A 26,676-nucleotide genomic window follows, 5' to 3' on the forward strand; every position below is an offset into this window, starting at 1 on the left:
AAAACTAGGAAAGTAGACATATTATTACTGATTACTGTACGAATTTACCCTATACACTAAACTGGGATTACCACCACTGTCTGCTCACTGGCTTCTCTTCTTCCTCCACACATTAGGTATTCACATCTCTTCTCCCTCTCCATTATTCGGCTGGATATCTACCTCCATCCCCTTCTCCCCACGCTTCCCCATGGAAACATGTCGATACTCCAGACATTCAAACCGGAGCGCTGTGAACTTTGCAACAAATCAGGAACAGCAAAAGAATTCTTCGGCGGAATAACCCCGCAGGCAATAGCAAAAGTAGAATAAGAAATTGGCGGAACATCATAATGACCTTTCTGATTATTACAACTTGCGCTACCAATGGGCGGTTTACCTCTATAGCACCCTTTTGATGATGATGATGACGACCTATTTTTACTTGAACTACTCGCAGAAATAACAACCGCTTTGGACAACAATAAAACCAACGCTCTGACGGGTTGACGGAGCCTCATCTACAAGGCGAGACCGGCAAAGATGGCAAAGGCACCCATGGCCACGGCGGGCAGGGTCATGGCAATGGCGCTGCCAGCGGCGCCGCTGTTTTTGGTGTCGTCGGAGTCAGAGTCCGAGTCGGAGTCCGAGCTGGTCGAGTTGCCGGAGGAGACGCTGCCGGAGTCCTGGATCTTGGCATCGTTACTGCCGGGGGCTGTGCGTGATCTTGTTAGTCTTGAAGAGTTCATTGAAACTAAGGAATGACGAAGAGGGTGGCACGTACCGTTGCTCTCATCACTGCCGAGAGGCTTGACGGCCAAGTCGGAGATGACACTACCATCCGCGTTCTTGACGGTGTACTTGACACTGAAGTCCTTGATGTCAACGAGCTTGCCGGTGGGCTTGGGGCTGACACCCTTGGCGAGGATCTTATCGACGTTGGGAGGCATGTCGGGGAGGGTGAAGTTGCCGTAGAAGTCCTTGGACTGGATCAACTTGGCGTCACACTTGGGGGCCTTGGGACCGGAGCCCTCCTTGGCGGACTTGACGCCCTGAACCTTCTTCCAGTCGAGCTTGGAAAACTGGTCCTTGAGGGTGTAGAAGTCCTTGAGGAGGGTAACGGACTCGTCCTTAGTGTTGACCTTGACAAGGCCGTAGTCGTTATCCTCCTGGGTGTACTCATAAACAATGCCACCAGAGAAAACGGAGCTGAACTCCTCGCCGTAAATGGCGCCAACCTCGGTGAAAGGACGGGGCTGGACCGCGTTGCAGCCATACTCGGAGTAGAAGACGGGGACGGAGGTGTTTCTAAAGCCATCGACGAGGTCATCGTAGCCGGACTTCTGGAAGTCACTGTTGCCGCACCAGGAGTAGCTGTTGAGGGCAAAGATATCGGCGCGGCTCGGGTCGTTGGACTTGCCGCCCTCAGCGCAGGTGAAGTACTCGAAGCTGTCGAAGAGAACCTCACGGACATCGGCGGCAGAGTAGCCGACAGGGATCTTGCGGTCGCAGTGCTTGGCGACGTAGTTCTTGATATCACGGGTAACGGCCCTCATGTAAGGGGGGACCTGGCCGGCCGAAGACTCATTGTTGATGACCTCGTTTCCGGAGAAGAAGGCGAGGGTGTTGTCGTAGTTCTTGAAGGCCTCGACAACGGCGAAAGTGCGGTTGACGTAGGTATCATAGTAAGACTCCCAGGGGTTGTAGGTCTGAAGAGAGCCGGCAACCTGGGGAGAGTTGACGTCGAGGATCATGTAGATACCGGCAGCGTTGAAGATGCTGGCGCACTCGTCGTGGTTGACATCCGGGTTCAAGTTATAAACACGGATGGTATTGACGCCGAGAATCTGCAGGATGGCAGCGTCACGACGGCAGATATCAGCATTGCTGAGGGGGTCCTTTCCGTGGGTGGCATCGTAGCCAGCAGAGCCGCCGGGCTGGTAGGCGACACCAACGATCTGGAAGATGTTGTCGCTGGGGTCGACGAAGAACTGGTTCTTGACGCTCAAGGGTTTGACGGCGGCAGCGAGGGTCGCGCTGAGCGCGATAAGAGTGGATTGGATCTACAGTGCACATGTAGCGTTAGTCATTGCAACTCTTTTTCCGCATCTACATGCTTGTGATGTACATGTTACTGCAGCGGACTGCGTATAACATGGTGAAGAAAGTGTCGCTGGCGCGCAAACTTACAAGCATGGTTATAACAGTATGATGGGTCTGAAAATTCCGCAGCTACTGGATTTGCAAAAGTCGGGATGACCGGAATCTGTTGTTTGTTGACACAAAAACTTGTTGCTCGGGTGATCTGCTCAAATAGTTGGGAGAGCGAGACTCGGGTTCGGTGGTGGCAGAAAACGGCGGTCGGCAGGAAATCACAATAAAGCTGTCTTAAGGAGCGACGAGAAGAAAGGGCGAATAAAAAACGGAGGCAAGAGGACCTGAGTCAGGATCCCTCCTCAGATCAGGGAAATCGGACGAACGAGTGTCGGGAAAAAAAAAAAGAAGGTGCAGAAAGCGACTCCAACAGAAGACGTCAAAGTCGATGCGTTGTACGGGAAAGACGGGAGCAAAACGAGAGAAAAAGAAGGCAGGAAGCCAGGAAGAAAAGGGAGATTCCAAGGCGCCAGTTGGAACAGGCCAAGATAACCAAGGGCTAGCGGCCCATACCAAGCCAAAACACAGCCAATGCCGCCAAATCACCATTCAAGTGGAAGTGTCATGGTGATTTCGGCGCGGTTGGGGAGCCCCCATGGCGGTTCCCCCCAGGCACCGCTCCACAAAAGCGAGCTAGAGGTAGCGAGGTTAGCCAAGTGCCAAGGTACTGGATACCTCCCCCCTGCCTACGGGAGTGTGGTACCTGAAGTAGCTAGTACCCCGGCGCTCAAACGTGCTCATGACCCCCTTGACCACCCTGAGGTGCCTTCCTCGCATTTCATTCGGCCGTTTATCACCATCTCATTGAAAACACCACGGGGCCCCCCTTTGTTCTAGGCGTTTTTAAATGGTCTCGCGCTAATCTGAGAAGGATCAAGTCATTTTCCGTTGCGACCTCCTTCTCATTATGTGCGGATCCAATACTCTGGGGTCGTCCTCTCTGTGTTTTTACGGAGTCCAGATGGAATGCATAGGAGGAACCTCAAGGGCAAACCCATCTACCTCGAACTGCCAAGTGTGGTTCATGAAGCTATCATGAGTGATGGCAGAAAAAATTAAGGTTGTTTGTTTACTGACGATCTCCGGCATTCCACCATTGCGTGAGATTATTTGTGATTTTCAGGGTCCCCATAATGTTAGATTAAACCTCGGATCCTTGCACGACGCCATTCCGACGGCTGGGATGCCAGAGGGAACACTCCCGTGCCTCTGTGTGAGATTGGACGCTGTCGAGATCTTGGCCACGACACGACCTGTCAAATAAGCTCTGAGGAAGGTGTGAGAGCTTCTGGTGTTTCTCATGCCAAACATGTCTGTTTCACTCACGCGGTCACGGTTTGTCAGGGAACGACACCCGAACTCCTCACGAGCATGTACACGAGCGGCAGCTCGGACCTGCAGGCACACAGGCTGCTGCCAAATTGCACGGACCGTACCTGAGTGGCGATGGCGATCTGTGAATCTTTCGGTAGCAGCCGACTGGACCTCGTCGTATCCTCGGTATCGTATTGTGACCTGGATTTTGCCCCTCATTGCTTTCAGTGTCGGTGGAAGATTCTCAAAAAATAAAAAAAAATAAAAACAAAAAAAAGGAATCGCACCCGACTCAAGCCAAGATGATGACCAAGCTTGAAGATGTTGAAATAATCGAGATAAGGCAGGTATTTATGATCCACTCCACGCCGTCATTGATGAGGGTGAGTGCAGCTGGGAATGCCGGCATTTTATAGGGCAATCAAGCGCCATAAAATGATGACAAAGCAGCCACCATTCAGCGCCTCCCGTTTGGATAACCTCATGTTCTGGAAGCTGCGTGGAACATTCCTTCCCAACGAACCATGGTGCCGTGCACATCACCAGCCTGTACTTGATTGATTACGAAGCAACCAACGTCAGCAGGTACAGCCTGAACGCATCGATTGATGCCATCAGCCCGCACTTGAAAACAATATCCAAACTTCTCACCCAGGCAGTGGTGAATACTTGGAACAAACCATCATCCCTTCCGTCGACTCATACTCTCTTGATATTAGGTAGACATCTGGGGAACACGGCTGTTAACGACACTCATTCCGGTTATTACCTTTAACCAAGGATTCATATAATCCGTCTGCTCCGATTTTTCAACCACCATTGAAGGTCGCGGGCAAAAATATATACCCAGCACTACGCAGCTTTTATCGATCGAGTAGTCCATAATATCATCATAATGAACGATTCAGACCAACAAGGCCAGCCGAAAGGCGCACCACTGCCCCTCTCATCAGGAGAGGCCAACACAGCATACATCAACGATGGCGACCACTTCGAAATCACCATCAAGTTCGCCCCCGAGAAGCACTCTCAAAGCTGGCTATTTAGGCAAGATACCACCTTTGAGGACATCCTCATGGCGCTCGGCCACCAATGGCCCGACTACGATTTTCTAAAATCCAAAGCCATTGTTGAGAAGCGCCAGCAGTCATCATCACCATCCACAAAGACGAAATCCCTCCTCAAAGCCCCAGACGATGACAGCCTCGCCATGCAACTCTACGCCGGCAACTCCCTCCGCTTCATGGCCCCCAAGAAATCAGCTCTAGAATCCCTCCACGCCGGCAAGGCCGAAATCGCCAAGCGTGAAGCAGCCCTTCAAGCCCAGCGGCGCATGGCCTACAAACCTCCTAAAGGCCGACCATCGGCCTCCAAGAGCGGCATTCACACCATCAACGGCCCCATCGACTCCTCCTCCTCCTCCGGCGGCAGTGACACCCGCTTCACCTTCCAAACCATCCGTCCGCTCCCTCACTTGCCCAATCCCTCCCGCTCACAGGCCTTCCTGCAACGCCTCGCCGCCGACCCGGGCATCCGCACCGCCATGCGCGCGCACCAGTTCACCGTCGGCCTGCTCACGGAAATGGATCCGGGGCAGTACACGACCGAGACCCACGAGGGCGTCTCGCGCATCTTGGGATTGAACCGCAACAAGGGCGAGGTGATCGAGCTCCGCCTAAGGACAGACGCGTACGATGGGTATCGACACTACAACACCATCAGAAAGACGCTGTGTCACGAGCTGGCGCACAACGTGCATGGAGACCACGACAGGCACTTTTGGGAACTTTGTCACCAGATTGAAAGGGAGGTGGAGAGGGCGGATTATACCAAGAGCGGGAGGGTGATGGGTGGCGAGGAGTATGTGCCTGCGACTGAGAGGGGGGATGATGAGTTAGAAGAAGAAGAAGAAGAAGAAGAAGAGGAAGAGGGGTTGGTGATGGATCATGGAGGCTGGACGGGCGGGACGTATGTGTTGGGTGCTACTAGTGATGCGGTACCATCTTTGTCCTCGTCCTCGGCCGAGTCGACTGGGTTGACCAGGAGGGAGATCTTGGCGAAGGCGGCGGAGGAGAGGTTGAAGAGGTCGAGTAAGGGTCCGGATCGGGGAAGTGGAAGGGGAGAAGGAAGTGGAAGGGGGGAAGAAAGTGGAAGTAGGAGTGGGAGTCGCGGGTAAGGGTGAGGGTTATGGCTATAAGTAGTATGACCTCCTCTGGCTTTCGTGAGCACTTTTGTCACAGCGATTTAGATTCAGCATAGCGTTTCAGGTACATTCATACCCTCTTCAGCATGGTATCCATACATAAGCAAGAACATTCGACATGTTTCTCGCTGCGGTCAACTTCTATTCATTTTGCGTGTGTGCCTATGTGATATACATACATATATCATCAAGCGCCGTTGAGAATCACAAGACATACTCCATAAACCGTGAATCCTCGACTACGTACTCCCACAAGGGATACCTATCATAAACCCAGACAAACCAAGGCCATTCGATATAGTCCTGTGATACCTATATGTTCGAACAGATTGAACTTGTGTAAATACTTCAATATGAAAGTTTATAACGAGGAGGCTTCAGAAATACTAACACTCTACCCTCCAACTAGATACCTTTCATCTGTTCCATCACAATATTTCTGCATGTTACAAGAACCAGCATCTTAATAGGAACCTGATAAAACCCGCAGGGCTGACCACATTCAACTCCCATCAATTATTCCCGGCCGATCTTATAGTTAGTTCCCTCCCCTCTGCCTGGTGAGGAAGTAGGGGTAGTAAGCCACCTCAGCTGGGGGGACTCTGAGCAAAAAAAAATCGAAGAGAAAGCAGTCAGTTCAGTGTAGATGAAATAAATGTCCTTCCTTACACACAACAGTATATTGTAGCAAACCTCAAGAACAAGAAGAACAAGAAGAACAAGAAGAACAAGAAGAACAAGAAGAACAAGAAGAACAAGAAGAACAAGAAGAACAAGAAGAACAAGAAGAACAAGAAGAACAAGAAGAACAAGAAGAACAAAAAGAACAACCAAGATATCCGGTTTCTTCTCAGTAGCGAACCACGACTATCGGAGATCCAATCGGCAACTGAGGTTTATTTAGCTACCTAGTTATACAAAGGAGCACTCTTCAAACTTTGAGTGATGCCTTGATCTCCCTTTCGCGATACACATTGGAAAGAATGCCTCGGGATTCAAACCACTTCCTCCTAGAGAACCCGATGACCGTCAAATTTCTAGCCAATTGGTGATGACCGGTGAACTTCTTGCAGTTGTAGGCCTTCGATCAACAGGTAAGTGGGAGAAGGTAGAAACATACGGCATCGAACACTGCTCATAAAAACCGGACAACGAAAACTACCTACTTGACTCAGCAACACTCGAAAGCACATGATAAACACCACAATACATACCGAGAAACTTGGATTGTAGACTCAATTAGATACGTTCCGTATTTAGCTAGACGAGCCTCAATAAGATACACACCATCACCTTACAGCCAACGCTTCATGGGTTATCAGCTGAGGTCAATGATACCATATCATCTTTCTCAAATGCCGACCTTTCGTCTGGTATAAGCTTTTGTGTATAACTTTCCATGCGACTTCTCGCTCTATTGGGGTCTTCTGTCATGTCCGCATTAAATGCACCAGGATAAAATGAACCAAACCCGCTCCCCATTCCCTGACCAGAAATGAAATATTTATAATACCATGTGCGCCACACCCATCAGCCTTTTAGGCCTGGAACTCCACCGCACCGCTCTCCTCCCACTTGCCAGGGACCAACGCCAGAGGCACGATACCGCTGACGTGCATCTCAGGGCCAAAGATCTTGGCGTTAAGACCGAGCTCTTGTGTCGCAGCCTTGAGGTTCTTGAGACCCTCCTGGTAGTTGGGACCGGCACGACGGACCCAGATTTGAGTGTTGTGCTCGATGAGAGCCTTGCCGTACTCCCTAAGGGCCTTGATGACACCCTTGAAAGTGCTAGCAACGTTGGTGAAGTTGGCAATACCACCACCGATGAAGAGGACCTTGCCCTGCTCAGACACAGGAGCACGGAGCATGAGATCGAGAACAGTGCGGGCGTAGTGGTATGTCTGAGACTCGGTGGGGGCACCAGAGTACTCGCCATAGTTGGCAAGCTCATCGGCAAAACCAGCTGAGGCGATGGCATCGGCGTAGACGACGGACGCACCGCCACCGGCAACGAGAGTCCAGATACGGCCATTGGGGTTCAAGACAGTAAGCTTGAGCGAGGCACCAGTCTTGGCATCAAGCTCAGCAATGTAGGCCTCCTCTTTGGTGAGCTCACGACCGAATGGAGCGGGGAACTCAATGGGGGGGCCGGCATCAATGTTGACACCGCCGTTGGAGCTTTGGGCAACAATGCCCAAGGCAGCGGGAGAGCGGGCAATAGCCCACTTGTTGCCGCACTCAAAATCGGCCGTTTGGTCGAGCTTAGCAGCAAGATCGAGGAAGTGAACCTCAGCAGAGGTGGCATCCTCGTTGGGAATGACAACCAAGGGGTTGATCTCGAGGTAGGTGAACTGGCAGTCCACATAGACGGCATAGAGACGGGCAACTGTAAAAGGGTTGTTAGTGCTGATGCTCGAGTCATGCATCCGCCGACCCCGGATGGTAATCGGGTATGAAGAGTGTAGACTCAACGCTTGACAGGGTACCACCCTGACAGGCCGGTTAAGCTTAAATCGACGGGTAAAACTTACTGAAGTCAACAAGGACGTTATGGATGCCCTTGGGAACGTGCTTGAGCAGTGTGCTCGCAAGTTCCTCGTTGGAAGGATATTGTGAAAGGTCAACGGGGATTAGGATCTTCTCGGCCTTCGCATCGACGTCACCGACATCAACACCGCCCTCGTGGTAGAAGAGAATCCAGTCGCCCTACATGATGTGCAGTTAGCTTCCGCACCTTATTTTTATGTTCAACATCTTTTTTTGAGGGAACCATGCGTCCTGATGGGGGCTTTGGGTAAGGGTTTGTGGGGGTTTGTGGTGGTGAGGATCGCAAAGGGGGTGGTGGGTGTGTCCCGCTCCACAATGAATTGGGTTTAGCCTCCGTTCGTCCGTAGACTGCCAGGGGCAACACAAGTCATGCACAACAACTCAAAATGTTCGTCTCATCCCCAATTTTCTCAACCTCCCCTCTAAATCCTCTTTTCCTCTTTTCCCCAAGTATATGAAAACCGAGGCCCGACGCCTTACGACTCTTTTCGACTTGTATCGGAATACGGATATCGGACCTATTGGGCTTGGCGACACCCTCATTCGGATGCACTTGCATGTGGGGCCTTTCTGATGATTCGACGGATTGCTAAGACGACTGGAAAAAGCGATAACTTACATCACGGACGGAGTTGATCTATTTCACGTTAGCGCGCAGCTCATTTGTGGAGGACCTGGACCGATTCAGCAATGGAGCGACTTACGTTGATATAATATTCGGTTTCCTGGGGGTGGGGCACGAACGGCTCGACGAGGAACTGGCGAAGGACGCCCTCTGTGTGCTCGACCTTCTGAGCCTTACCGGCGCGCTCAGCAATCCAGGCCTTGGCCTCAGGCCAAGTCTTGTTGAGAGCAAGGAGACCGCTCTTGCCACGGCGCTTGATCAACTGATCGGGCTTGGCGACGAAGCGAGCGCCGTCCTGGAGGAGCCAAGGGTAGGTGACCTCAGCCTGGCTGAGAACACCGTTCACATCGGCATCCTCGGCGAAGTGGAGGGAAGCAAGTCTGGGAGGAGGGTTGTGCTTGGTCGGGTTGGGTAGCGTGCTGGGCTTGATGACGGGGGCACGGGTAAGGTGGTAGTTGAGGATGGCCTTGCCGTCGGCCTCGAGGATGCTCTTCGCAGACATTGTGGTGGATTATGAAGGGTTAAGGTATGTGGAAAGATTTCCTTTGTTCGGTTGCCTGCTTCTATTTCTGCTGTTAGCACTCTGAAAATGAGGTCACTGGTATGTGGTGCAAGTTGCAATTGTGACAGCACACCCAAAGTTGGGAAAGATGGGAAAGCTCTCGGAACCAGTGAGCCGTTTACTCGACCCAAGCTGGTATGTTTCTTACCTCAAGTGAGGAACACGCAAACAGTCAATTGAGAGGTGTTGGAGACTGTTGTGGATGACAAGAAACTCGAGATGACAGAGGTCAAGGTCGAGTGTGGAGGTTTGGTGACGAACGGAGGGAAGGGGAGGAATGAAGAGAAGGAAAAGTTGACGGAGGGGGTGGGAAGAAGAGCGGGAGGGAGTTGAAAGATGAAGAGAGAGACGGGATGCTTCCTTGCCTTTGGATGGGAGGGGAGAAAAAAAGAAAAAGGATCGATCCAATTCTTTGCCAGACACGGCGAGGGCAGGTCAGAATTGCAGGGACGGCAAGTACAACTTCCAGGTTGCTGCTTCTCTGGTCCTGTTGGGGGAGCGAGCAACGGAAGGGACCACCACGGCCAGAAACCACGCCTGAGCAAAAAAGGTACCGGCCCCGCGTCTCGAAACCTTTGGGGATGACCCAAGCGGGTCGATTGCTCGCCAAAGGGCCTGGCTGGGCAGGCAATTGAGCACAAAATCGCAATCTCCAGGGCGGTCTGGGTTCTTGAGGGGTCAGAGGTACCGGTACTTCGCGGGGTACCCCTGTGGATTCTGGTGGGGTAGTTACTGTTAAGCAAACCCGGGCTAATGCAAGGTGGGCAATTGTGTGCCCCACCGCTTCCACCGGAACAAGCATCAGCAGGCGACCAGCGTCGTCGACCAGCACTCAGCAATGCGACCATTGCAACACCAATGCAGCTCGGTTCTTCCAGCCTTCTGTGTCCACGCAGCCAGTGGCAGCCGTGACAGCCAACCCAGAACACGCAAGACTGGCAGTTCTGCTGGAAGCAGAGGACGGCACACGAATGAGAAGCAGCCCAGCATTGCAGACCATCGTGCTCGTCCATGCAGTCCAGTCATTGATTGCATTGCAATGGTTTCAGAGAGACAGTAATGGAATGGCTTGGGCTGCTTTGGCCGCTTGTTCTGTGGCATTACAACAGATGCCCGATGTTTTACTGTTTAGTGTTTTCTTTTACCCCCAAACCCGAGTGGGCTTTCCATGATATTCGTTTACCTATTCCTCTTCCAAAAAAAGACCCCAAGTGGCCCAGAAACCCACTGGTTGAGTCACGGTGGATGCTGTCGACGATCCAGTGATCCAAGCGCAAGCTGGAACCCCAAAGACGGGGGCGGCGTGGCGCTCGTCAATTACGATGTGGAATGGCCGTGACGGACAGGACAGTCTCATTTCCAATCACTTATTCTTGTCCCTCCGCGCCTCTTGGGCGGGCCCGTAGTTGGGGATCGTCCGGTGCCGGCTCCCACTTACACGCTTGTCTGTGGGTTGACTCCAGTTTCCCCTCAAGCCCCTCTCGTGACTGTTTGGTCCAAGTCTAAAAGCCTTGTATGATGGAGACAGACTGGAGTACGGGACAAGCCACGGGATTCCGTAGTGGAGAGACAATCGACCTGGAAAAGAAAGCCCGTTGTCGATGTTGTTCTCTTCTCCAAGCCGGAAAGCCCCTTTTTTTGTTTCGCTGTTGTTGTCTTCAGTTCATGTTTCTTTGTGGTTGGCTCCCCCACATTGAGGTGGCCCAATCGGTCTCCAAGTGGCACGCACATCTTACCCCGATGTTTAATGGCAATGGCTGCAACCTCCCTCCCTGCCACCAACGCCTTCAGGCACGGACAAACTCTGATTATTGATCATGACTATATTCGGGTCCTGTTAGTCCTCTTGACCCCCGGCCTCGTCGTGCACATCGAGGCCAGTCTGCCCCTATTCTGCTTTCCGTTTCGAGAAGCACAAGGTGTTCTTTACAGATCAATTACTTTAGGCGATTGTCTAAGGTAATGGCATGCACTTGCCAAGCGATGCCAAGGGCCACGAAAGGACCGCAGCTTCATACCTTTGTCGACGCCGAGTGGAACTAGAAACCCCCCGAGGACCCGCGGGCGCCGCCTTCCACAGGGGTAGAGGTAGGGGTAATGGCCGCTTTCCAGGGGACCACCAGATAGGGCAAGTCTCGAGTGGACCCCCTTCGGTCACATCAAGCTGTGTGGATGACACCGTTGCCCCGCACCCAGAGCTCTGATGTTTGGAGTGAAGATCTCTTGCTTGATATCTCCAAAAGCTATGATGACAGTTCATTGCATGATAAGGTTGGATGACAGCTAGTTGCTACACCCAAGACCTCTAGTCGGTTGCTGCTTAGGGGCAGGCTGCCATTTACACTCTTATTATAAACATTTCCTATGTCATGTTGACTTCCTGGAGGATGGGAAGGATTACTCTTTTGCTTATGGAGGGGTCATCATGGTGCACCCAAAGAATAAACATCCGGACTGTCTCCAGCTGTGTCTGTGGTCGGGTAGCCATGTCGGAGACGGCGAGCATTCCAATGCCAACACGCAATGCGAATGAACATGGACCACGGTTGCCACGGCCCATCTGCGCCTATCAGGATCGGATGAGGTGTTGCATGCAAGTTACCCTTGGCGGTACCGGTACTTAGGATCACCAAGCTGCGGGTGGGGCCCACCGCCTGTCAGCAACGCAACACACTCCGAGTGGGAAAGAGAGGGACAAAAAGGTTGACCTCTCGAACCAGGCCGCCGTTCGTGTTGCGATTCTGGTGTCGCATAGCCATTGAGGTTGCAAGCATTCACGGTCCGATCGACCAGGGTCCAAAAAAGAGTTGGGGAAGTCGGCAGTCTTGTTGGATTTGACCACCCCTTGCTGGCCAATTACCTCGACGTCCGCGGCGAGCGAACACCAGCACGGAAAGGAAGGCACACGACCGACAGTTGGGATTTGGGAAAGAGTGTTTCTGGACCTGGAATTTTGGTCTGAATATTGGCTGTCAAATTGACTCTGCGGAGCTGCTCCTGCCTTCCCCCCGCCTGCAAACTTGCGCTAGCATTCTGCCACCCTGACAACCTTGTTACTGGTAGGTACCTCGAGGTTGTCCTCAGCTCCCGTCACCAAACCGACCAGACAAAAAAATACCCTCCCCTCCCACCTCCTGCTCCCGTCACCAAAACCCTCCATTTACCTCATCTTCCGCGTTTCTTTCTTTTCCCCTTCACCCCCTCAAGTCTTGATCCATCCTCCCCCATTTCCCTCTTTCTTCCTCTTTCAACCAACTCTCCCATCCCTCACCATCACCACATCACCTCTCCAAATTCACTTCCTTTATACCCCGCCATCACAGGAAGTCATTCTCTGGGAGAGTCACCAATTCACATAACCACATTTAGTGAAGATGCCTTCCGCAACTAGCACCAACGGTGCCAATGGCAATGGTAATGGTAATGGCGCCTCTGCCAGCCCTGCCCCCGGCAACCTCTCCGCGAACGACAACATCCGCCGCTTCGCTGCTCCCAGCAGGCCGTTGAGCCCTCTCCCCGCCCATGCTCTCTTCAACGAGAAGACACGATGCTTCGTCTACGGTCTGCAGCCCCGTGCTGTCCAGGGCATGCTCGATTTCGACTTCATCTGCAAGCGTTCCACACCCTCGGTTGCTGGCATCATCTATACCTTCGGTGGTCAGTTCGTCAGCAAGATGTACTGGGGCACCAGCGAGACCCTCCTGCCCGTCTATCAGGAGGTTCAAAAGGCCATTGCCAAGCATCCCGATGTTGACGTCGTTGTCAACTTTGCCTCTTCCCGCAGTGTCTACAGCTCCACCATGGAGTTGATGGAGCACCCTCAGATCAAGACCATTGCTATTATTGCTGAGGGTGTCCCTGAGCGCGTAAGTCTCCACTAGTATACCAGCCACCATTGCCCTCGTTCAGACAGCTAACACGTTCTGAATCAGCGCGCTCGCGAGATTGCCTACGTTGCCAAGAAGAAGGGCATCACCATCATCGGCCCTGCCACCGTCGGTGGTATCAAGCCCGGCTGCTTCAAGATCGGTAACACTGGTGGTATGATGGACAACATTGTTGCTTCCAAGCTCTACCGCAAGGGCTCTGTCGGCTATGTCTCCAAGTCTGGTGGCATGTCCAACGAGCTCAACAACATTATCTCCCAGACCACGGATGGTGTTTATGAGGGTGTTGCCATTGGTGGTGACCGTTACCCCGGCACCACCTTCATCGACCATCTCCTGCGTTACCAGGCCGATCCTGCCTGCAAGATCCTCGTCTTGCTTGGTGAAGTCGGTGGTGTTGAGGAGTACAAGGTGATCGAGGCTGTCAAGCAGGGCATCATCACCAAGCCCATCGTTGCTTGGGCCATTGGTACTTGCGCCAGCATGTTCAAGACTGAGGTCCAGTTCGGTCACGCCGGTGCCTTCGCCAACTCTCAGCTCGAGACTGCGGCCACCAAGAACAAGAGCATGCGTGAGGCTGGTTTCTATGTTCCCGACACTTTCGAGGACATGCCTGCTCTTCTCAAGCAGGTCTATGACAAGCTCGTGGCTGATGGCACCATTGTCCCCGCCCCCGAGCCTGTTGTCCCCAAGATCCCCATCGACTACTCTTGGGCTCAGGAGCTTGGCCTTATTCGCAAGCCTGCTGCCTTCATTTCTACCATTTCCGATGATCGTGGCCAGGAGCTCCTCTACGCTGGCATGCCCATCTCGGACGTTTTCAGGGAGGAGATTGGTATTGGCGGTGTCATGTCCCTTCTTTGGTTCCGCCGCCGTCTTCCGGATTATGCCGCCAAGTTCCTTGAGATGGTTCTCATGCTTACCGCCGATCACGGTCCCGCCGTGTCTGGTGCCATGAACACCATTATCACCACCCGTGCTGGCAAGGATCTCATCAGCTCCTTGGTCGCTGGTCTCTTGACCATTGGCTCCCGTTTCGGTGGTGCCCTTGATGGTGCTGCTGAGGAGTTTACCAAAGCTTTCGACAAGGGCCTAAGCCCCCGTGAGTTTGTCGACACCATGCGCAAGCAGAACAAGCTCATCCCCGGTATCGGTCACCGTGTCAAGTCTCGCAACAACCCCGATCTCCGTGTCGAGCTTGTTAAGGAGTACGTCAAGGCCAAGTTCCCCTCCAGCAAGCTTCTCGATTACGCTCTCGCCGTCGAGACTGTCACCACCTCCAAGAAGGACAACCTTATTCTCAACGTCGACGGCTGCATTGCTGTCTGCTTCGTTGATCTCCTAAGGAACTGCGGTGCCTTCAGCACTGAGGAGGCTGAGGACTACCTCTCCATGGGTGTCCTCAACGGTCTCTTCGTTCTTGGTCGTTCCATTGGTCTTATTGCCCATTACCTCGATCAGAAGAGACTCCGCACTGGTCTCTACCGTCATCCTTGGGATGATATCACTTACCTCCTCCCCAGCCTCCAGCAGCCCGGCCCTCCGGGTACTGAGGGTCGTGTTGAGGTCCAAATTTAAAAGGGAATTATATAGGGATTAGGGATGGTTAGACATGGGATCTTTTACTTTACGGAGCGGTTACAATCATGAATGTTTTCATTTTCTTTCTTCGGCAGGTGGTAGAGGGTCATCAATGAAGGGAAGGGTGTATGACAGAATACGTCATTATCATATACTGGGGAACTTCCCCATAATGCAATCAAGACAGCATCAACTACCACGATTGGTGCTATGTTTCCGTTACTGTGATTGTCAACATCCGGGAATTGCTTTTTTATCGCCAAATCTCTCACGTATTGGAATAAAGCAAGTCAGACGGTTCCCTTGCCGTCGCCAAAAGACCGCTAACCGCCAAGCTGACCGAGAGACATACCAGCAATACGGAACAGCGAGCCACGAAACCCGATGGGAAGGACCAAACCCGGCTGAGATTTGAGACCTTCTACCGACAATGTTCTATGGATTCCGTCAGCGACAAACCGGAGGGTTTCGCTTTCCGGACTTTGACGGTGCACAAGAGTTATATATGCAAGGCTTATGACCGCCGAGAATAGAACATGGGTCGGGGGGAAACGCTGCTGTTGTCCAAATCGTAAGTAGACAGCCGTCGTAGGATCTCCGACTTGGTCAGGTAGGTACTGGTACAAGACAGGCAGGGGAATAAATTAACAAGGGGGGCCCTCTATGTCCGTAAGTACTGGTACTACGGCTACCAATGCAAGTCATCTCACTCGCTCCTCCCCCTCCCTCTAAACGGATCTACCAGGTCATCAGCGGCCTGAAGCGCGCTGTGTACACTACGTATGTATGCAAGGAGGTTGGACCCCCAAGGTCCCTTAGCTTCGGACACCCGACCTGGACCTGGGCTGCTGGGACTTTGTGGTCTGGGGGGTCCCGTCAGCACCTCAGCGCGGCATGGCGTCTCGGTAATCGACTGAGATAAGGTAAGATCCGAAAGGGAAGGGGATAGATGGATCCGTCCGTACCGTACCGTAACCTGGCCAGCCATGCCCGCTTACTTTGTATGTATGTGCATCAAAATGCTTACCACTTGCGCATCCCTTTACACTACACACTAAAGCCGTCTCACCTCACCTTACCCTATCAGTCAAGGTGACGACGTACAGCCTCATGCTACAGGCCAGCAGGCTAGCAGGCCTAGCAAGGAACCCCCACCGGTTGGTTCGGAGTTGATAAGCTGTAAGTAAGCCTTGAATAAACTCGCTGAGCTGGCTGGAGAGGATAAGGTGAGCAGAACAGGCCAAAAGCAAGATATGGTTGCGTCATGTGAAAGTGAAAGTGAAGCCACGAACATATGTGATGCTGTTTAATTCAACTTGCGTTCGACGTTTTTGAGCAAGCTTGACAGTCGTACGACTCTCCAACACTATGATATCTCCAAGATCAATTCATGATCTGGCTTCCTGAGCGGAAGATAACAGTGACCAGAGAGACAAGGGAACACAGTGGAGATGAGTTAATCTCAGTTCAGCGATCTTAACTCATACCTTCAGAAAACGACGATGAGATGTCATATTTACCTTGGCTGGGACATCGTTCTACCTACCTACTTGGTGCATAAAGTCAGGCCATTATAGTATCCTCAAATGCAGCTCGGGATCGGGATGACTCGAACGATCATTCGTGCTCATGCTCTTCCTCACTCCTGCGCCGCAGTCCCAGACTCCCAGTCCACCCGCCATTTGCCAATGTCAATGCAGGTACTAAAGCTGTTATGCGATGCTGCGATTGTCTATCAGGTGTCAAGTGTCAAGTGTCAAAGTCATCCGAACCTTGGAGGTGGATGGAACGGCTTCCGATAGGATTTACGAGCGGAGCAGAGACAAGGGAATATTACGGACTAACTGCTTTTCTGAGGAAGAACAGCGTTGGGGCAGAAACCGAGAACTCTTCAATTCCGCGGACGATTCTGAAGGTTGATCTCGATTCTCGAAGCTGAGGTCTCTCATTCGGTCGGATTATGTGGGGTTCCGGCGCCGGGTCCGGATCGGGCATGACCCACTACAGGTCCGAGGGGACTAGGAGAGCTTTCCCTCCCATAAGTTCGGCGAGATGGACGGTGCTTGGCTTTCGGCGCTCCGGCGGGGTAACTCCGCACAGTCGGGGATTTGCGGGGCTGATTCGGGGTGGGTCCGGTTTCCGAGCTCTCGAAAGATTTCGAGTCCAGCTGTGAAGTTGTAAGGGACCAATTTGCACCACGGTTTGTTGTATGATGATAACTAGGGTGGAAGAAACGGTGTTTGATGCGTTTCGGAATGGCGATGATGCATGCTTCTTTTGCTTTTCCTCGATCTGTCAAGAGCAGTTGGTGCTTGCGGATACGGATATCTGATGAATGGTGACAAGAACCGACTGGAGTTGCTTGAACGGCCACGAAGAACTTGGAATCTAGAAACGAAGGAAGATTTGTGAGGAAACACGCGCATCCAATCCCGACGACCCCAAGCGAGTTCACATGCTGTGCTTGATGATGTTACCGGTCATGATGAACTTCGCTCTTCAACCGATAGATACCTTCACTCACCCGAACATTTAAGCGGTAAAATCCGGCAGAATTATTTTGCCTTGCCAGAGTTCCCGTCCTGGACCGTGCCCCACCAGGGAACTCGACCGGGCCAATGGTGCGCGCACTGACAAACCCCGTAGCTACCGTCCCCGGCGCGGCGCACGGCACTGTGATCTGATCCCCCCCCCCCCCCCCCCCCCCGGCGGGCCGTCAACACTGGAGACGAGGCTACCATAGACGACTCGGACCTGACCTTCGAGGTTCTCCATTTTCCTTTGATACCCCCGACCGACCGACCGACGGCGAAGTAGACAGCTAGCGGTATTTGCGAGAGGTGCGTACTTGATTGTACCTAGAGTTCTTACGAACAAATCCTTCCCAATTCCCAAGATCACGGCGATTTCCTTTCGGAGCAGAGCAGAGCGCAACGAATTCGAGATCCAGTAGTTGTTGCGCCGGCGCAAACATACCACCCATCCACCCACCCGACACGACGATCCAAGAACCTTCGACTAACTCTGGCACACCTCCCCACAGGCACGCGACGCTTTCCATTTCCACTCCCCATCCACCACCCACACATACCTCCAACGACGCCGACATCCCACGAACGAGCGAGTCCCAAACCTCCAATCGGCGCATTTCAAACAACTTATCCTCCTCCCACCTTTTCATTCCACGATACCCGTTGCAAGACCCATCCATAACCAACTCAAAACAACCGCCCAAAATGTCATTCTTCCGCATAACCCTCCACCGCAGCGCCATCGGCCTGCCCAAGCGCACCAACGGCGTCCTGGCCGCCCTCGGTCTCCGCCGCCGCAACCAAACCGTCTTCCACCCGGTGGAGCCTCAATTCGCCGGCATGCTGATGAAAGTCAAGGAGCTGGTCAAGGTGGAAGAAGTGCCCGTACGCCTGACCAAGCGCGAGCTGAAGGACGAGCGCAAGTTCGACACCGGGTTCGTGGTGGAGAAGCAGGTGAGGCGGTTCGTTCCCGGCAGGGGCGTGGTGGAGGAGGTTGATTTCACCCAGGTTGTTGAGACCCTGAAGGCGCAGAAGGTCGAGAACGTCGAGGGCGTGGAGAAGATGGTTGTTGAGGGCGGTGGTGTTGTTGCGAGGGATGGCAAGAGGGCGAAGGATTTGGGTGTCAGGACGAGGGCTGATTGGGAGCTTATTGGCAAGACGAGGCACGCGGTACCTAAGGTTAAGGCTCTTTAAGCTGAACCTATACGAGTAGGGGAGGAAGATGGACGAGGGCAAGAGAAAGTTGGGGGAGGCTGTGGAGGAGGTCGAGAAAGGCAGGGAGGGTCCCTAAGTGGTACCCAGCTAGCGGTTTTTCGAATAGCTGGCTGAGACGGTTCTGGCCCTACCTCCAGAGCCAGCTTTATATCGGCATTGGGAAGTAATCTCTTGGGGAGACTGAGCTCGTGTACTCGGCCTGCCTCCTCGGATCACACCGCTGTTTGGAGGCATCTACTCGTCTTGCTCGGATACTCCCATCTTTCTCAACCACCATTTTGTACAAATATTGTATGCTACGAAAACCATGTAGTAGGACATGATCGGGAATGGAAAAGTGCTTTGGAACATCCTAAGCTTGAACCATCGTGATTTTAGATATCGGGTTGGATATCCTACCCAGAGAGGAACAGACACGAGCAAGGGGGAAGAACAGAGACTGGTGAACTTAATCGTATTGGCCATTAGATATTCGTGTGCTCCCTTACAACCTAGTCTAGCTACACTACCCTACCAGCTACGCGCCCCACCAATCAACCATACCAGGGACTATCGCCGCCGCCTCATTAGGTAGCCTTCTCCAACGTTCAACACCGCACGAATTCCAGCCCAAAAACCCCCACGGTCATTTTCATCACTTGGTCACCATTGCCATTCCACACATGAATCACCACGCACGAAAAACAAAATAAGATGCTGTTATCTACCATACCAGTTCCGTTTCTAATAAGCCCCCTCCTCAAATTTCCCCCGTGTTTCCTGATTATCTGATTGTACAAAGCAAGACACACATAAAAACGCCGCCGATCCGCGCCCATAAGAAGACGACGATGTTTTGGAAAAAAAAAAAAAAAAAAGAGTAAGCAAAGAAAGAGAGGAGGAGCCAGTCACTCAACTCCTCCATCCGTGCCGAGACTGGCTGCCAGTGTTGTATGTTATAACCACTGGTTTTCGTCATCCTCCCGTCTAGGTCTCGACCACAACCACACCATACACACCTCCACTCCTCGAAATCAGCGTCCGCATAAACCCTATCCGTTAAAACTTTCGAGGCCCAGAAGCTCAATAGCATAGCATAGCATGAACTCAACTCAACTTCACCGACTCCTCTCCTTCGCGCTTTCCTTCTTCTTTTTATCCATCGCCTTCTTCCCTTTATTCTTCTTGGCCTCCTCAGCCTCGCGAACCGCCTCCGCCACCCCCTCCGCTTTCGCGTTCGCCTTTGCCTTCATCTCCTCCCACACCTCGCCCGGGATATGGCTTGCAAATGCAAAAGGAGATTCCTAAACGCTTCTGGCCTGTTCCACATACTCCTGGCTGGGCGTCTCGTACTCGCTGACGAAGTACTTGGTGGTGTGGCGGCTGAACCAGCTGGTGAACTTGATGAGCTCCTCGCGGAGCCGGTTGACGGATTGTTGGTCCATGTTGGTTTGGGCGACCAGTTCGGGGAGGGATACTGTGGAGTGTGGTGTGTTAGTGAAATGCTATGGGGATGAGGGTGCATGGATAGTTGCGTACCTAGCAAACGAGCAAGATGCTCGGCGCCATAAGTGTCCGAGGCCGACTTGTGCTTCTCGTCCGTACCGGCAGTCCAGATGTTGTGCTGCTCGTGATATTGTGCGCGTTCGAAGCTGTGCCTCATTTGTTAGTGTTTCATTCATTCACCAACTAACCGATCGACCAACCAACTGGGCGGGACAAAAGCAAGGGATGTATATGCGGGCAGTTATCACTTACCGGTAAAGAAGGATCCTTCCCAGGCACCGATCAAAGTACTCGCGCAACCCAGCAACGGTCTCCTCCAGGATATCCATCTGTGGCGTCTCTGGTAGCCGGTGAGGACGCTCATGCTCGAGGTAGTCCTTCAGGATCTCGTCGACGGGGTGGACATGGGGGATTGGCACCAGCTGCTGGTTCTTGGTGACATTCTCCCAGTCGTCGACGAGCAACGCCTTGACGTGATCTGGTAGGGGAAGTTTGATGGATGGTCGGTTGTGGAAGTTGTCCTCCTGTAGATCGAATTGAATGGTCAGCAATGATCCTTCTTTGAGCATGAGCGTTATCATCAAAGCAGCGACAAAATGCTTGGCAAACAACACTCCTAGACATCGTGACGCTCATTTCCAACGGACGACCAGCAATGTGTGTTGGCGTGGCTGTGTCACCCACTAGGGTGCGGCAAAGGCGACGATGTCTGTGCAGACAAGTGATGGTCTGGAAGGATGTGTGTCCAGACCAATTAGTCAGACCATCTACCCCCGACGCCACCCCAGCCTACTAGGGCTGAGATGATGACTGAAAGCCATATGGCGTACCACGATGACGAGCACTTGCGAAGCCATCATAGCAAGATAACCTGTACAGTCCGACGAGAAGCCTGTCGCCATAGCCGATGTGTGTGCGCGCGCAGTTGTCCGGCAAGTGAAGAAAAAAAATCACAACCACCAAACGTACTTTCTCCTTTCTCATCTCCTTTGGCGCAAACTGGCATTCCCACATCTTCTGCCCTGCAGTCGGCTCCCGGGGCTTTCGGATCTTAGCGAGAGCATCAAGGAGGACGGTGAACGGTCCGAAATCTGTTCCATGGGGCGTCGCGACCCGTGTCGGGCTGCGTGAACTCCAGTCTTCGTCGGGCTTCTTGCAAGCCTGACCAGCCAAGGGGATGTTATAGTTGGGTGGTAGCTCGCTGTAGTATGCCTCGAGTTTCTCCGACCAGTTTCCGTTGTTCCTTGCCCTGATAATTTTGGGATGGTTGGCGCCGATGGGCGGTGGCCGCGTGGATGTCCAACCCAGCGCATAGGTATCGTCAAACGTAGTCCGCCCATAGCGGTCGACGTAGGTCGATGTGAGCTTGCTGGGCAGTCGTATGAGGCGATCTGCTGGCTCTGCTAACTTTGACCATCGCGCTTCGCAAGCTGCAAACGAGCTTATTGAGGATGAGGAGCTGCGAGTCTTGGTGTTGTCCACATCCTGGCCATGGCTACGCATGGAGCGCGACATGGTGATGACTTGTGGCGATCTCGAAGTATATAACCCCCTGATGCCGAACAATAAAAGATGCAACGACGGTGATGGGTTTGGCAATTGTAGAGCTGTCTACCCACAAAAAAATGGTGGAGGTAGATCTGATGGTGTGTTGATGTGGTGAAGTTTTCCCTGAAACTCGTCGCTTGTTCTCCCTGGCCGCGATCCAAATAGCCCAAGTGAAGGCGAAATGAAGATTTCCAGATGATTCCGTGACCGACCAAGAAAGCCGCGTGATCCGGACAAAGGTGAGAGGATGATGGAAGGTGAATGGACACGAGGACGAGCAGCAGGGCGGCTGACGATGATGCGAGAGTGAAGGACGAATGAGAAATTTGCAGGTTCTCCTTGTGAAAGCGTAACAAAGTTGTGCAGGCAGTTGCGTGTGTCCCAAATACGGTGGATGTGACAAGCTGCTGAGAACCGAAATCGTGCTGGTGATGAAAAGTGCCCAAAGTGTGTTGGCGAGCGGAGGAAAGGGAGTGATGTTGGTGAGTGGTAGATTTTGAGAGGTTGCGAGATCCAGGGGTGGCATTTACTCGCTGCTCCTGCCCAGGCAGGGCCGCTCGCTCAGGGTCCCAGCTCCAGATTATGGGTCCCTCCCAAAACTCAGGTTTGGAGCCCCCCCTTTCACAACCACCGCCATGTTTGCTGTCCAGGACTACTGAATTGTTTTATTACCCATCATTCTTTTCGTCCTGTACTCAAGATTTTCATATTTGCTCAAAACCCAAAGTCGTGGCTTTCTTTGTTGCGAGTTGTTCCCGACCCTTTTCCCCCTTCTCCGGATGTCCGAGATTTTCTGTGTCGCCTAGCAACCAACACTCCACACTTGTAGAAGGTCGCCAACGACAACACATGAACGACGCCCTTTATAGTTGGCCTGCTTGCCCCTGCATCCAGTCTTTTTGACCACTCGCGGTCATGAGAGGTGGAGATGTCGAATATTTGCAAGAAAAAGAAGGTGTTGCAAAGGAGATGATGATATTGCCAAAGTATGCGAAGAAAAGAAGACGAAAACATGAGGGATGAAGCAAAGACGAGACAAGAGAAGAGAAGAGAAGAGGAAGAAGCCACTTACAGTTTCGAGGTCAAAATCGCGAGCCCTTCGCGGGTTACGGTTGTTCTGTGTCGTCGTCCCTCCTGCCGCAGTCCGCTCCTCACTACCGCGGGCAGAGCTGAGGTCTGAGCCACCAGGTCCCCGGCCTCCTTTCCCCTTGGTCTGCTTGGCCGCCTTACCGGACTGCAGCTGCTTGTATTGGGTGAGGAGCTGCTGGGCGAGATCTTTGTTTTCGTCGTTGAACTTGCGAATGCGGTCCTGCGGCACCCAGTCGTCCCAACTGCTCTTCCAGCCCTTGTAATGAATCTTGTAGCTCCAGCCATCGCCGCTTTCCGTTGGTTGCACGTCCAGGATTTTGGCCTCATACAGCATCTCCATGTGGAAGCACAGGACACGCTCATCCTTGGAATATGGCGGCTGGGGCGTTTTGGACGGTGCCATTTTTGCTGAGATTTGGGTGGCCGAGTGATGCTGGAAAATTTGATATGAATGCTGCCGGATATCAAAATGAAGGTTTCGGCAGATGGTCTAGTGGAAAGCTGTTGGATGGGGTGGATCGAGTGTGAATGGCACTTTTGAGTCGATGATCCTGGGATGGCGGGTGAAGTGCTGGACCCGGCGAAAAGTGAGTCGACCGAGATGACGACAAAACGATGTTGCGCAAACCTCAAATCTGTTCGGTTGCTAGTAAGGCTGGATGTCCTGGGAGATGAAAAATGGCAAGGTGGCAGTTGTCGTCAAGTCGGAAGTGGTTCGTTCAGTGAGTGGCCCGGGGAAGGTGTACTGAAGCTGCCGGGGAAGGGGTGAATGAAACAATTGATAGTGATCAATCGTGGGTCACGGGACCACGTGTCTTGTGCATTTAGCGCGCACCAACGCGTCCCCTTTGCTTGTGCGCCTTCCATAACATTGTTCTTACATTTGTTTACTTGTTGTTGTAACGGTAAATTACAAAATACACATTTACATGACTACATTCACAGGACATCTGTCACTATCCATTTACCATTATCACAGAAAAACCACGGCGCAATGGCACCGACCGAGACAAAGATCCTCAGCGACTACTTGCTAGTCCCCGCACAGCTGCCTGCTATCATCTCCTTGCAAGAGTTCATTGACCTTTTCCCGCGCTCTCTTCAATCTTCGCCTCAGGTCAGAAACTTGTATCGCGATCTACAAACCCAGAGAAATGCTGTCGTCGACTCAGTTGCAGCCGAGATCGAGGCGGAGGCCAAGCGCGGCAGGGCAATGCGCCAGGTCATGATCAAGGCCAAAAGGGAGGAGGACTCGCAAGAGAATGATGACGAAGCTGAAATTGAACAGATTGTAAGATTTGAGAATCACTTCATGATTGTGGGCTTGCATTGGGCAAGAGAGCTAACTAATGGCCCTCGTGGCACCTGTTTCATGTTGTAGCTGTTTGGTTCGACTTCTGATTCGCAACCCCCCAAGCATAGCATTGGTTCCATTCTTCCTGATCTTGAAGGCGCCGTGTCGGAGCTTGAGAGTGAGCTTCAGCTTCTTGGAGAGGAAGAGGCAGCACTTTTAGCGTCCATTCAGCAAACCGTGGGCAGCATGAGCGATCTACGTTATGGCCGCTTTGCTAATGGCCAACTCCGTGATCAAGTGCTCGAAGGGCTGGAGAGCTTGCGCGAGACCTGCAAATCCAAAAAATAATCATATTCGTAATATGGAGTCGCTTAAGGCTCAAAAAGCGCTATGGAAAACCGAACCGAGCCATCATGATAACGGCCTGGTCTCCCAAAAGTCCGCTTATTCCTGTGCCCTCCTTTTTTCCCGTGATGGTTGACACATTCAAACGTGCCAACTAATAGTAACTGTCCTCCTCCCAGCCTCTACTCAAGACCAAATCCTTCATCATAAGCGTATTGGACGTCGTGTTGTATTCAATGTATTCCAAATACCCCAAATTCCCGCCCCAGCGCCTCAAAGTCCCACTGCGGCGGATTAAACACCCATGGAATATCAAATCCATTCCAGGACTTCATTCAGTTTTCCATACCAAAGCAGATCGAGGGCTGCTCTTTCCAAAAACCAACCGATTCAATCGGGCTGGCGAACCACGCCATGGATAGCCATATTCTCCATATCCTCCAGAAAGATAATCACGATACGCAGAGCCCATACCACTTTTAAGACGTTGGCACTGTTCAACTAAGAACGGCCATCACCGGGAGCAGCACCACGAGCAGGGTTGGCAGGACGATTCTGCGCGCCTCCCATACTACGGTTCCTACAAACAAGAGAATACGCGTTAGCATCTGACAAAGTGACGAGAGGAAACGTGATCGGTTTACTCACATCATCGTCCGGCTGAAGAAGGAAACAAAGAGCATCATGGCCCACGAGGGGATGATGCTGAGGTAGTGGAGAGTGTAGGCAATTGGGACGGAGAGGTTGTACTGGGCAATGGTGCCGTCGAAGGGGTGAAGCGCGCCCTCGAGAAGCTCAAAGCCGGCAGCCTCCTTGCCCTCCGTGGTCTCCTTGTCGTATGTTTCCAGAAGATCGGCCGCAGTGACGGTGGTGTAGTTCAGGCGCTTCCAGTAGATGTCGACGGCAGCGGGCTGGGGGAGCATGTCGAAGACCCAGAGGGCCGAAGCGCCAGCGGACCAGACATTGCAAAGGACGGGCTCCGCTTCGCAATCAAGGATAGCTACGTGGGGAGAGTTGGGAAGCGTCGCGAACTTCTCCACCGTCTCGCCGAAGGCCTCATCGACGGGTCCGCAGCGGCCTGTGATGAAGGAAACCGGTTAGTTTTCAACAAATTCACAATGGATAGGGAAAGTTCATACCAAAGCACGTCTTGTTGCCACCAGTAATCAACACCCACCACTCCTCGGGGGTAGTGGCCGCTGGCTGGACGGGAGCGTACAAGGTGTCCTTCCAGTTGGAGAGCGTGAGGCGCTCAACCTTCTTGGCCGGTACCGTGCTGGTGGTGGCAGACTCAGTGTTGGAGACAATGGGCTTCTGCTGGGGAACCTCGGCGGCCTGTTGAACGGCAGCACCACCGGCAGTGCCAGCGAAGCTTCCGAGGAAGTTCTGGAACTTGGCCTTGTACTGGTCGAGGGGACTTTCGGCGGCAGCCAGAAGAGGCAATGCCAGGACGGCGGCGGAGGTAGAGAAGCGCATTGTGTCTGGACTGTGGATGGGAAACCGTGAAGCTGGACAGGAACCGTGTAGAGAGAAGAATGAATGGCACAGAAGATTTCACAGGAAAAAAAGAGAATCAGATGTCAAGCTGTCTTTTTGTTGCTCGTTAGCTCCAATGATGTGATGTAAGGACACCCGTTCTCAACGGATGCAGGCTTGCAGGGACAGTTGAGGGGCCTCGAGCGAGGGCTGGACGTATCAGACGAGAGCCTGGGGTCTCCAGTCCGTAGCTCAATGCGGGCGGGTGGAGTAAGATATTCGGTGATTATGGATTTCAGCGGGCAGGCAGGCAGAACGGGGGAGAAGGAACTTGGTACCTTTGCTTGTCTCGTCGTATGGGCGACAATGTTATTGTAAACAAAGAGAGGAATTTACCCCTATACAAGTTCACTGGCGATTGATAGGAAGACGGCGCGTTGCAGATGGTAACTTGGATGGAGAAGTTGGAAAGCAGCAGATAAAAACAAGTGAGCTTGTCGCCGCCGTCGGGTGTTCTTGGCCCCTACCCGACGTTGCGATACAAACGGGGAACCGTAGCAATAGAAGCAGGTGTCAGGGGCCAACTGGGGGAGGCTTCAGCTCGAGACCCTTCTGTTCACAGCAACCGGCCGCCCAACAAACTGGAACACGGCCCGCAACAGCTGCCCCCCGGCCCCCCGGATTCTAGGCAGAACCCCACAGCAAATTCTACGGATCACCTACCATAAGCGCGCGGTGGCTGTCGGGGCACCAGCCACAGTAACATCATTGCGAGCTGTCATTGCTGTGGCTTGTTTCGAGGGGCAATTACTTACACTTCTTATTGGCACCTTGACGAACT

The 26,676-nt window shown here is 52.7% G+C and overlaps 9 protein-coding genes across 9 annotated transcripts; 4 read left to right on the forward strand and 5 right to left on the reverse strand.

Moving 5' to 3' along the window:
* Nucleotides 1-4: 4 nt before the first annotated feature.
* On the reverse strand, nucleotides 5-2,347 carry SMAC4_06772 (uncharacterized protein). The gene is made up of 3 exons (XM_003344947.2): nucleotides 2,170-2,347; nucleotides 764-2,042; nucleotides 5-694 (listed from the first exon to the last, which is right to left on the reverse strand). The coding sequence occupies exons 1-3, from the start codon at nucleotides 2,173-2,175 to the stop codon at nucleotides 501-503; spliced, it is 1,479 nt and encodes a 492-aa protein (XP_003344995.1). The 5' UTR covers nucleotides 2,176-2,347; the 3' UTR covers nucleotides 5-500.
* Nucleotides 2,348-4,124: 1,777 nt separating this feature from the next.
* Nucleotides 4,125-5,778, forward strand: SMAC4_06773 (uncharacterized protein). The gene has a single exon (XM_003344948.2). The coding sequence runs from the start codon at nucleotides 4,343-4,345 to the stop codon at nucleotides 5,621-5,623; it is 1,281 nt and encodes a 426-aa protein (XP_003344996.1). The 5' UTR covers nucleotides 4,125-4,342; the 3' UTR covers nucleotides 5,624-5,778.
* Nucleotides 5,779-6,882: 1,104 nt separating this feature from the next.
* Nucleotides 6,883-9,956, reverse strand: SMAC4_06774 (uncharacterized protein). The gene is made up of 5 exons (XM_024655215.2): nucleotides 9,533-9,956; nucleotides 8,902-9,385; nucleotides 8,817-8,834; nucleotides 8,182-8,356; nucleotides 6,883-8,036 (listed from the first exon to the last, which is right to left on the reverse strand). Exons 2-5 carry the CDS (start codon nucleotides 9,322-9,324, stop codon nucleotides 7,189-7,191), a joined length of 1,464 nt encoding a protein of 487 aa, XP_024511127.1. The 5' UTR covers nucleotides 9,325-9,385; nucleotides 9,533-9,956; the 3' UTR covers nucleotides 6,883-7,188.
* Nucleotides 9,957-12,293: 2,337 nt separating this feature from the next.
* On the forward strand, nucleotides 12,294-15,095 carry SMAC4_06775 (uncharacterized protein). The gene is made up of 3 exons (XM_003344950.2): nucleotides 12,294-12,443; nucleotides 12,754-13,250; nucleotides 13,317-15,095. The coding sequence occupies exons 2-3, from the start codon at nucleotides 12,759-12,761 to the stop codon at nucleotides 14,847-14,849; spliced, it is 2,025 nt and encodes a 674-aa protein (XP_003344998.1). The 5' UTR covers nucleotides 12,294-12,443; nucleotides 12,754-12,758; the 3' UTR covers nucleotides 14,850-15,095.
* A 2,993-nt stretch (nucleotides 15,096-18,088) lies between these two features.
* Nucleotides 18,089-18,577, forward strand: SMAC4_06776 (mitochondrial 54S ribosomal protein uL30m; the record flags this gene model as incomplete). The annotated part of the gene is made up of 1 exon (XM_003344951.1): nucleotides 18,089-18,577. The coding sequence occupies one exon, from the start codon at nucleotides 18,089-18,091 to the stop codon at nucleotides 18,575-18,577; it is 489 nt and encodes a 162-aa protein (XP_003344999.1).
* An 861-nt stretch (nucleotides 18,578-19,438) lies between these two features.
* SMAC4_06777 (uncharacterized protein) lies at nucleotides 19,439-21,598 on the reverse strand (the record flags this gene model as incomplete). The annotated part of the gene is made up of 4 exons (XM_066090516.1): nucleotides 19,439-20,054; nucleotides 20,117-20,229; nucleotides 20,336-20,607; nucleotides 21,053-21,598. 4 exons carry the CDS (start codon nucleotides 21,596-21,598, stop codon nucleotides 19,882-19,884), a joined length of 1,104 nt encoding a protein of 367 aa, XP_065947291.1. The 3' UTR covers nucleotides 19,439-19,881.
* A 946-nt stretch (nucleotides 21,599-22,544) lies between these two features.
* SMAC4_06778 (uncharacterized protein) lies at nucleotides 22,545-23,123 on the reverse strand (the record flags this gene model as incomplete). The annotated part of the gene is made up of 1 exon (XM_003344953.2): nucleotides 22,545-23,123. One exon carries the CDS (start codon nucleotides 23,121-23,123, stop codon nucleotides 22,545-22,547), a length of 579 nt encoding a protein of 192 aa, XP_003345001.2.
* A 591-nt stretch (nucleotides 23,124-23,714) lies between these two features.
* SMAC4_06779 (uncharacterized protein) lies at nucleotides 23,715-24,362 on the forward strand (the record flags this gene model as incomplete). The annotated part of the gene is made up of 2 exons (XM_003344954.1): nucleotides 23,715-24,011; nucleotides 24,102-24,362. The coding sequence occupies 2 exons, from the start codon at nucleotides 23,715-23,717 to the stop codon at nucleotides 24,360-24,362; spliced, it is 558 nt and encodes a 185-aa protein (XP_003345002.1).
* A 7-nt stretch (nucleotides 24,363-24,369) lies between these two features.
* On the reverse strand, nucleotides 24,370-25,948 carry SMAC4_06780 (uncharacterized protein). Its single transcript, XM_003344955.2, has 3 exons — nucleotides 25,499-25,948; nucleotides 25,008-25,437; nucleotides 24,370-24,939 (listed from the first exon to the last, which is right to left on the reverse strand). The coding sequence occupies exons 1-3, from the start codon at nucleotides 25,833-25,835 to the stop codon at nucleotides 24,861-24,863; spliced, it is 846 nt and encodes a 281-aa protein (XP_003345003.1). The 5' UTR covers nucleotides 25,836-25,948; the 3' UTR covers nucleotides 24,370-24,860.
* Between the last annotated feature and the right edge of the window lie 728 nt (nucleotides 25,949-26,676).

This window comes from Sordaria macrospora, chromosome 5 (genome assembly GCF_033870435.1).
Source record: "Sordaria macrospora chromosome 5, complete sequence".
Taxonomy (NCBI): Eukaryota; Fungi; Ascomycota; class Sordariomycetes; order Sordariales; family Sordariaceae; genus Sordaria; species Sordaria macrospora.

Coding starts and splice junctions, on each gene's coding strand:
- SMAC4_06773 (XM_003344948.2), top strand. CDS start 4,343: ATGAACGATTCAGACCAACAAGGCCAGCCGAAAGGCGCACCACTGCCC.
- SMAC4_06775 (XM_003344950.2), top strand. CDS start 12,759: ATGCCTTCCGCAACTAGCACCAACGGTGCCAATGGCAATGGTAATGGT. Junction 13,251..13,316: donor CTGAGGGTGTCCCTGAGCGC/GTAAGTCTCCAC, acceptor GTTCTGAATCAG/CGCGCTCGCGAGATTGCCTA.
- SMAC4_06774 (XM_024655215.2), bottom strand. CDS start 9,324: ATGTCTGCGAAGAGCATCCTCGAGGCCGACGGCAAGGCCATCCTCAAC. Junction 8,037..8,181: donor TAACGTCCTTGTTGACTTCA/GTAAGTTTTACC, acceptor ACCCTTTTACAG/TTGCCCGTCTCTATGCCGTC.
- SMAC4_06780 (XM_003344955.2), bottom strand. CDS start 25,835: ATGCGCTTCTCTACCTCCGCCGCCGTCCTGGCATTGCCTCTTCTGGCT. Junction 25,438..25,498: donor TGGCAACAAGACGTGCTTTG/GTATGAACTTTC, acceptor CCTTCATCACAG/GCCGCTGCGGACCCGTCGAT. Junction 24,940..25,007: donor TTCTTCAGCCGGACGATGAT/GTGAGTAAACCG, acceptor TCTTGTTTGTAG/GAACCGTAGTATGGGAGGCG.
- SMAC4_06772 (XM_003344947.2), bottom strand. Junction 695..763: donor CGGCAGTGATGAGAGCAACG/GTACGTGCCACC, acceptor GATCACGCACAG/CCCCCGGCAGTAACGATGCC.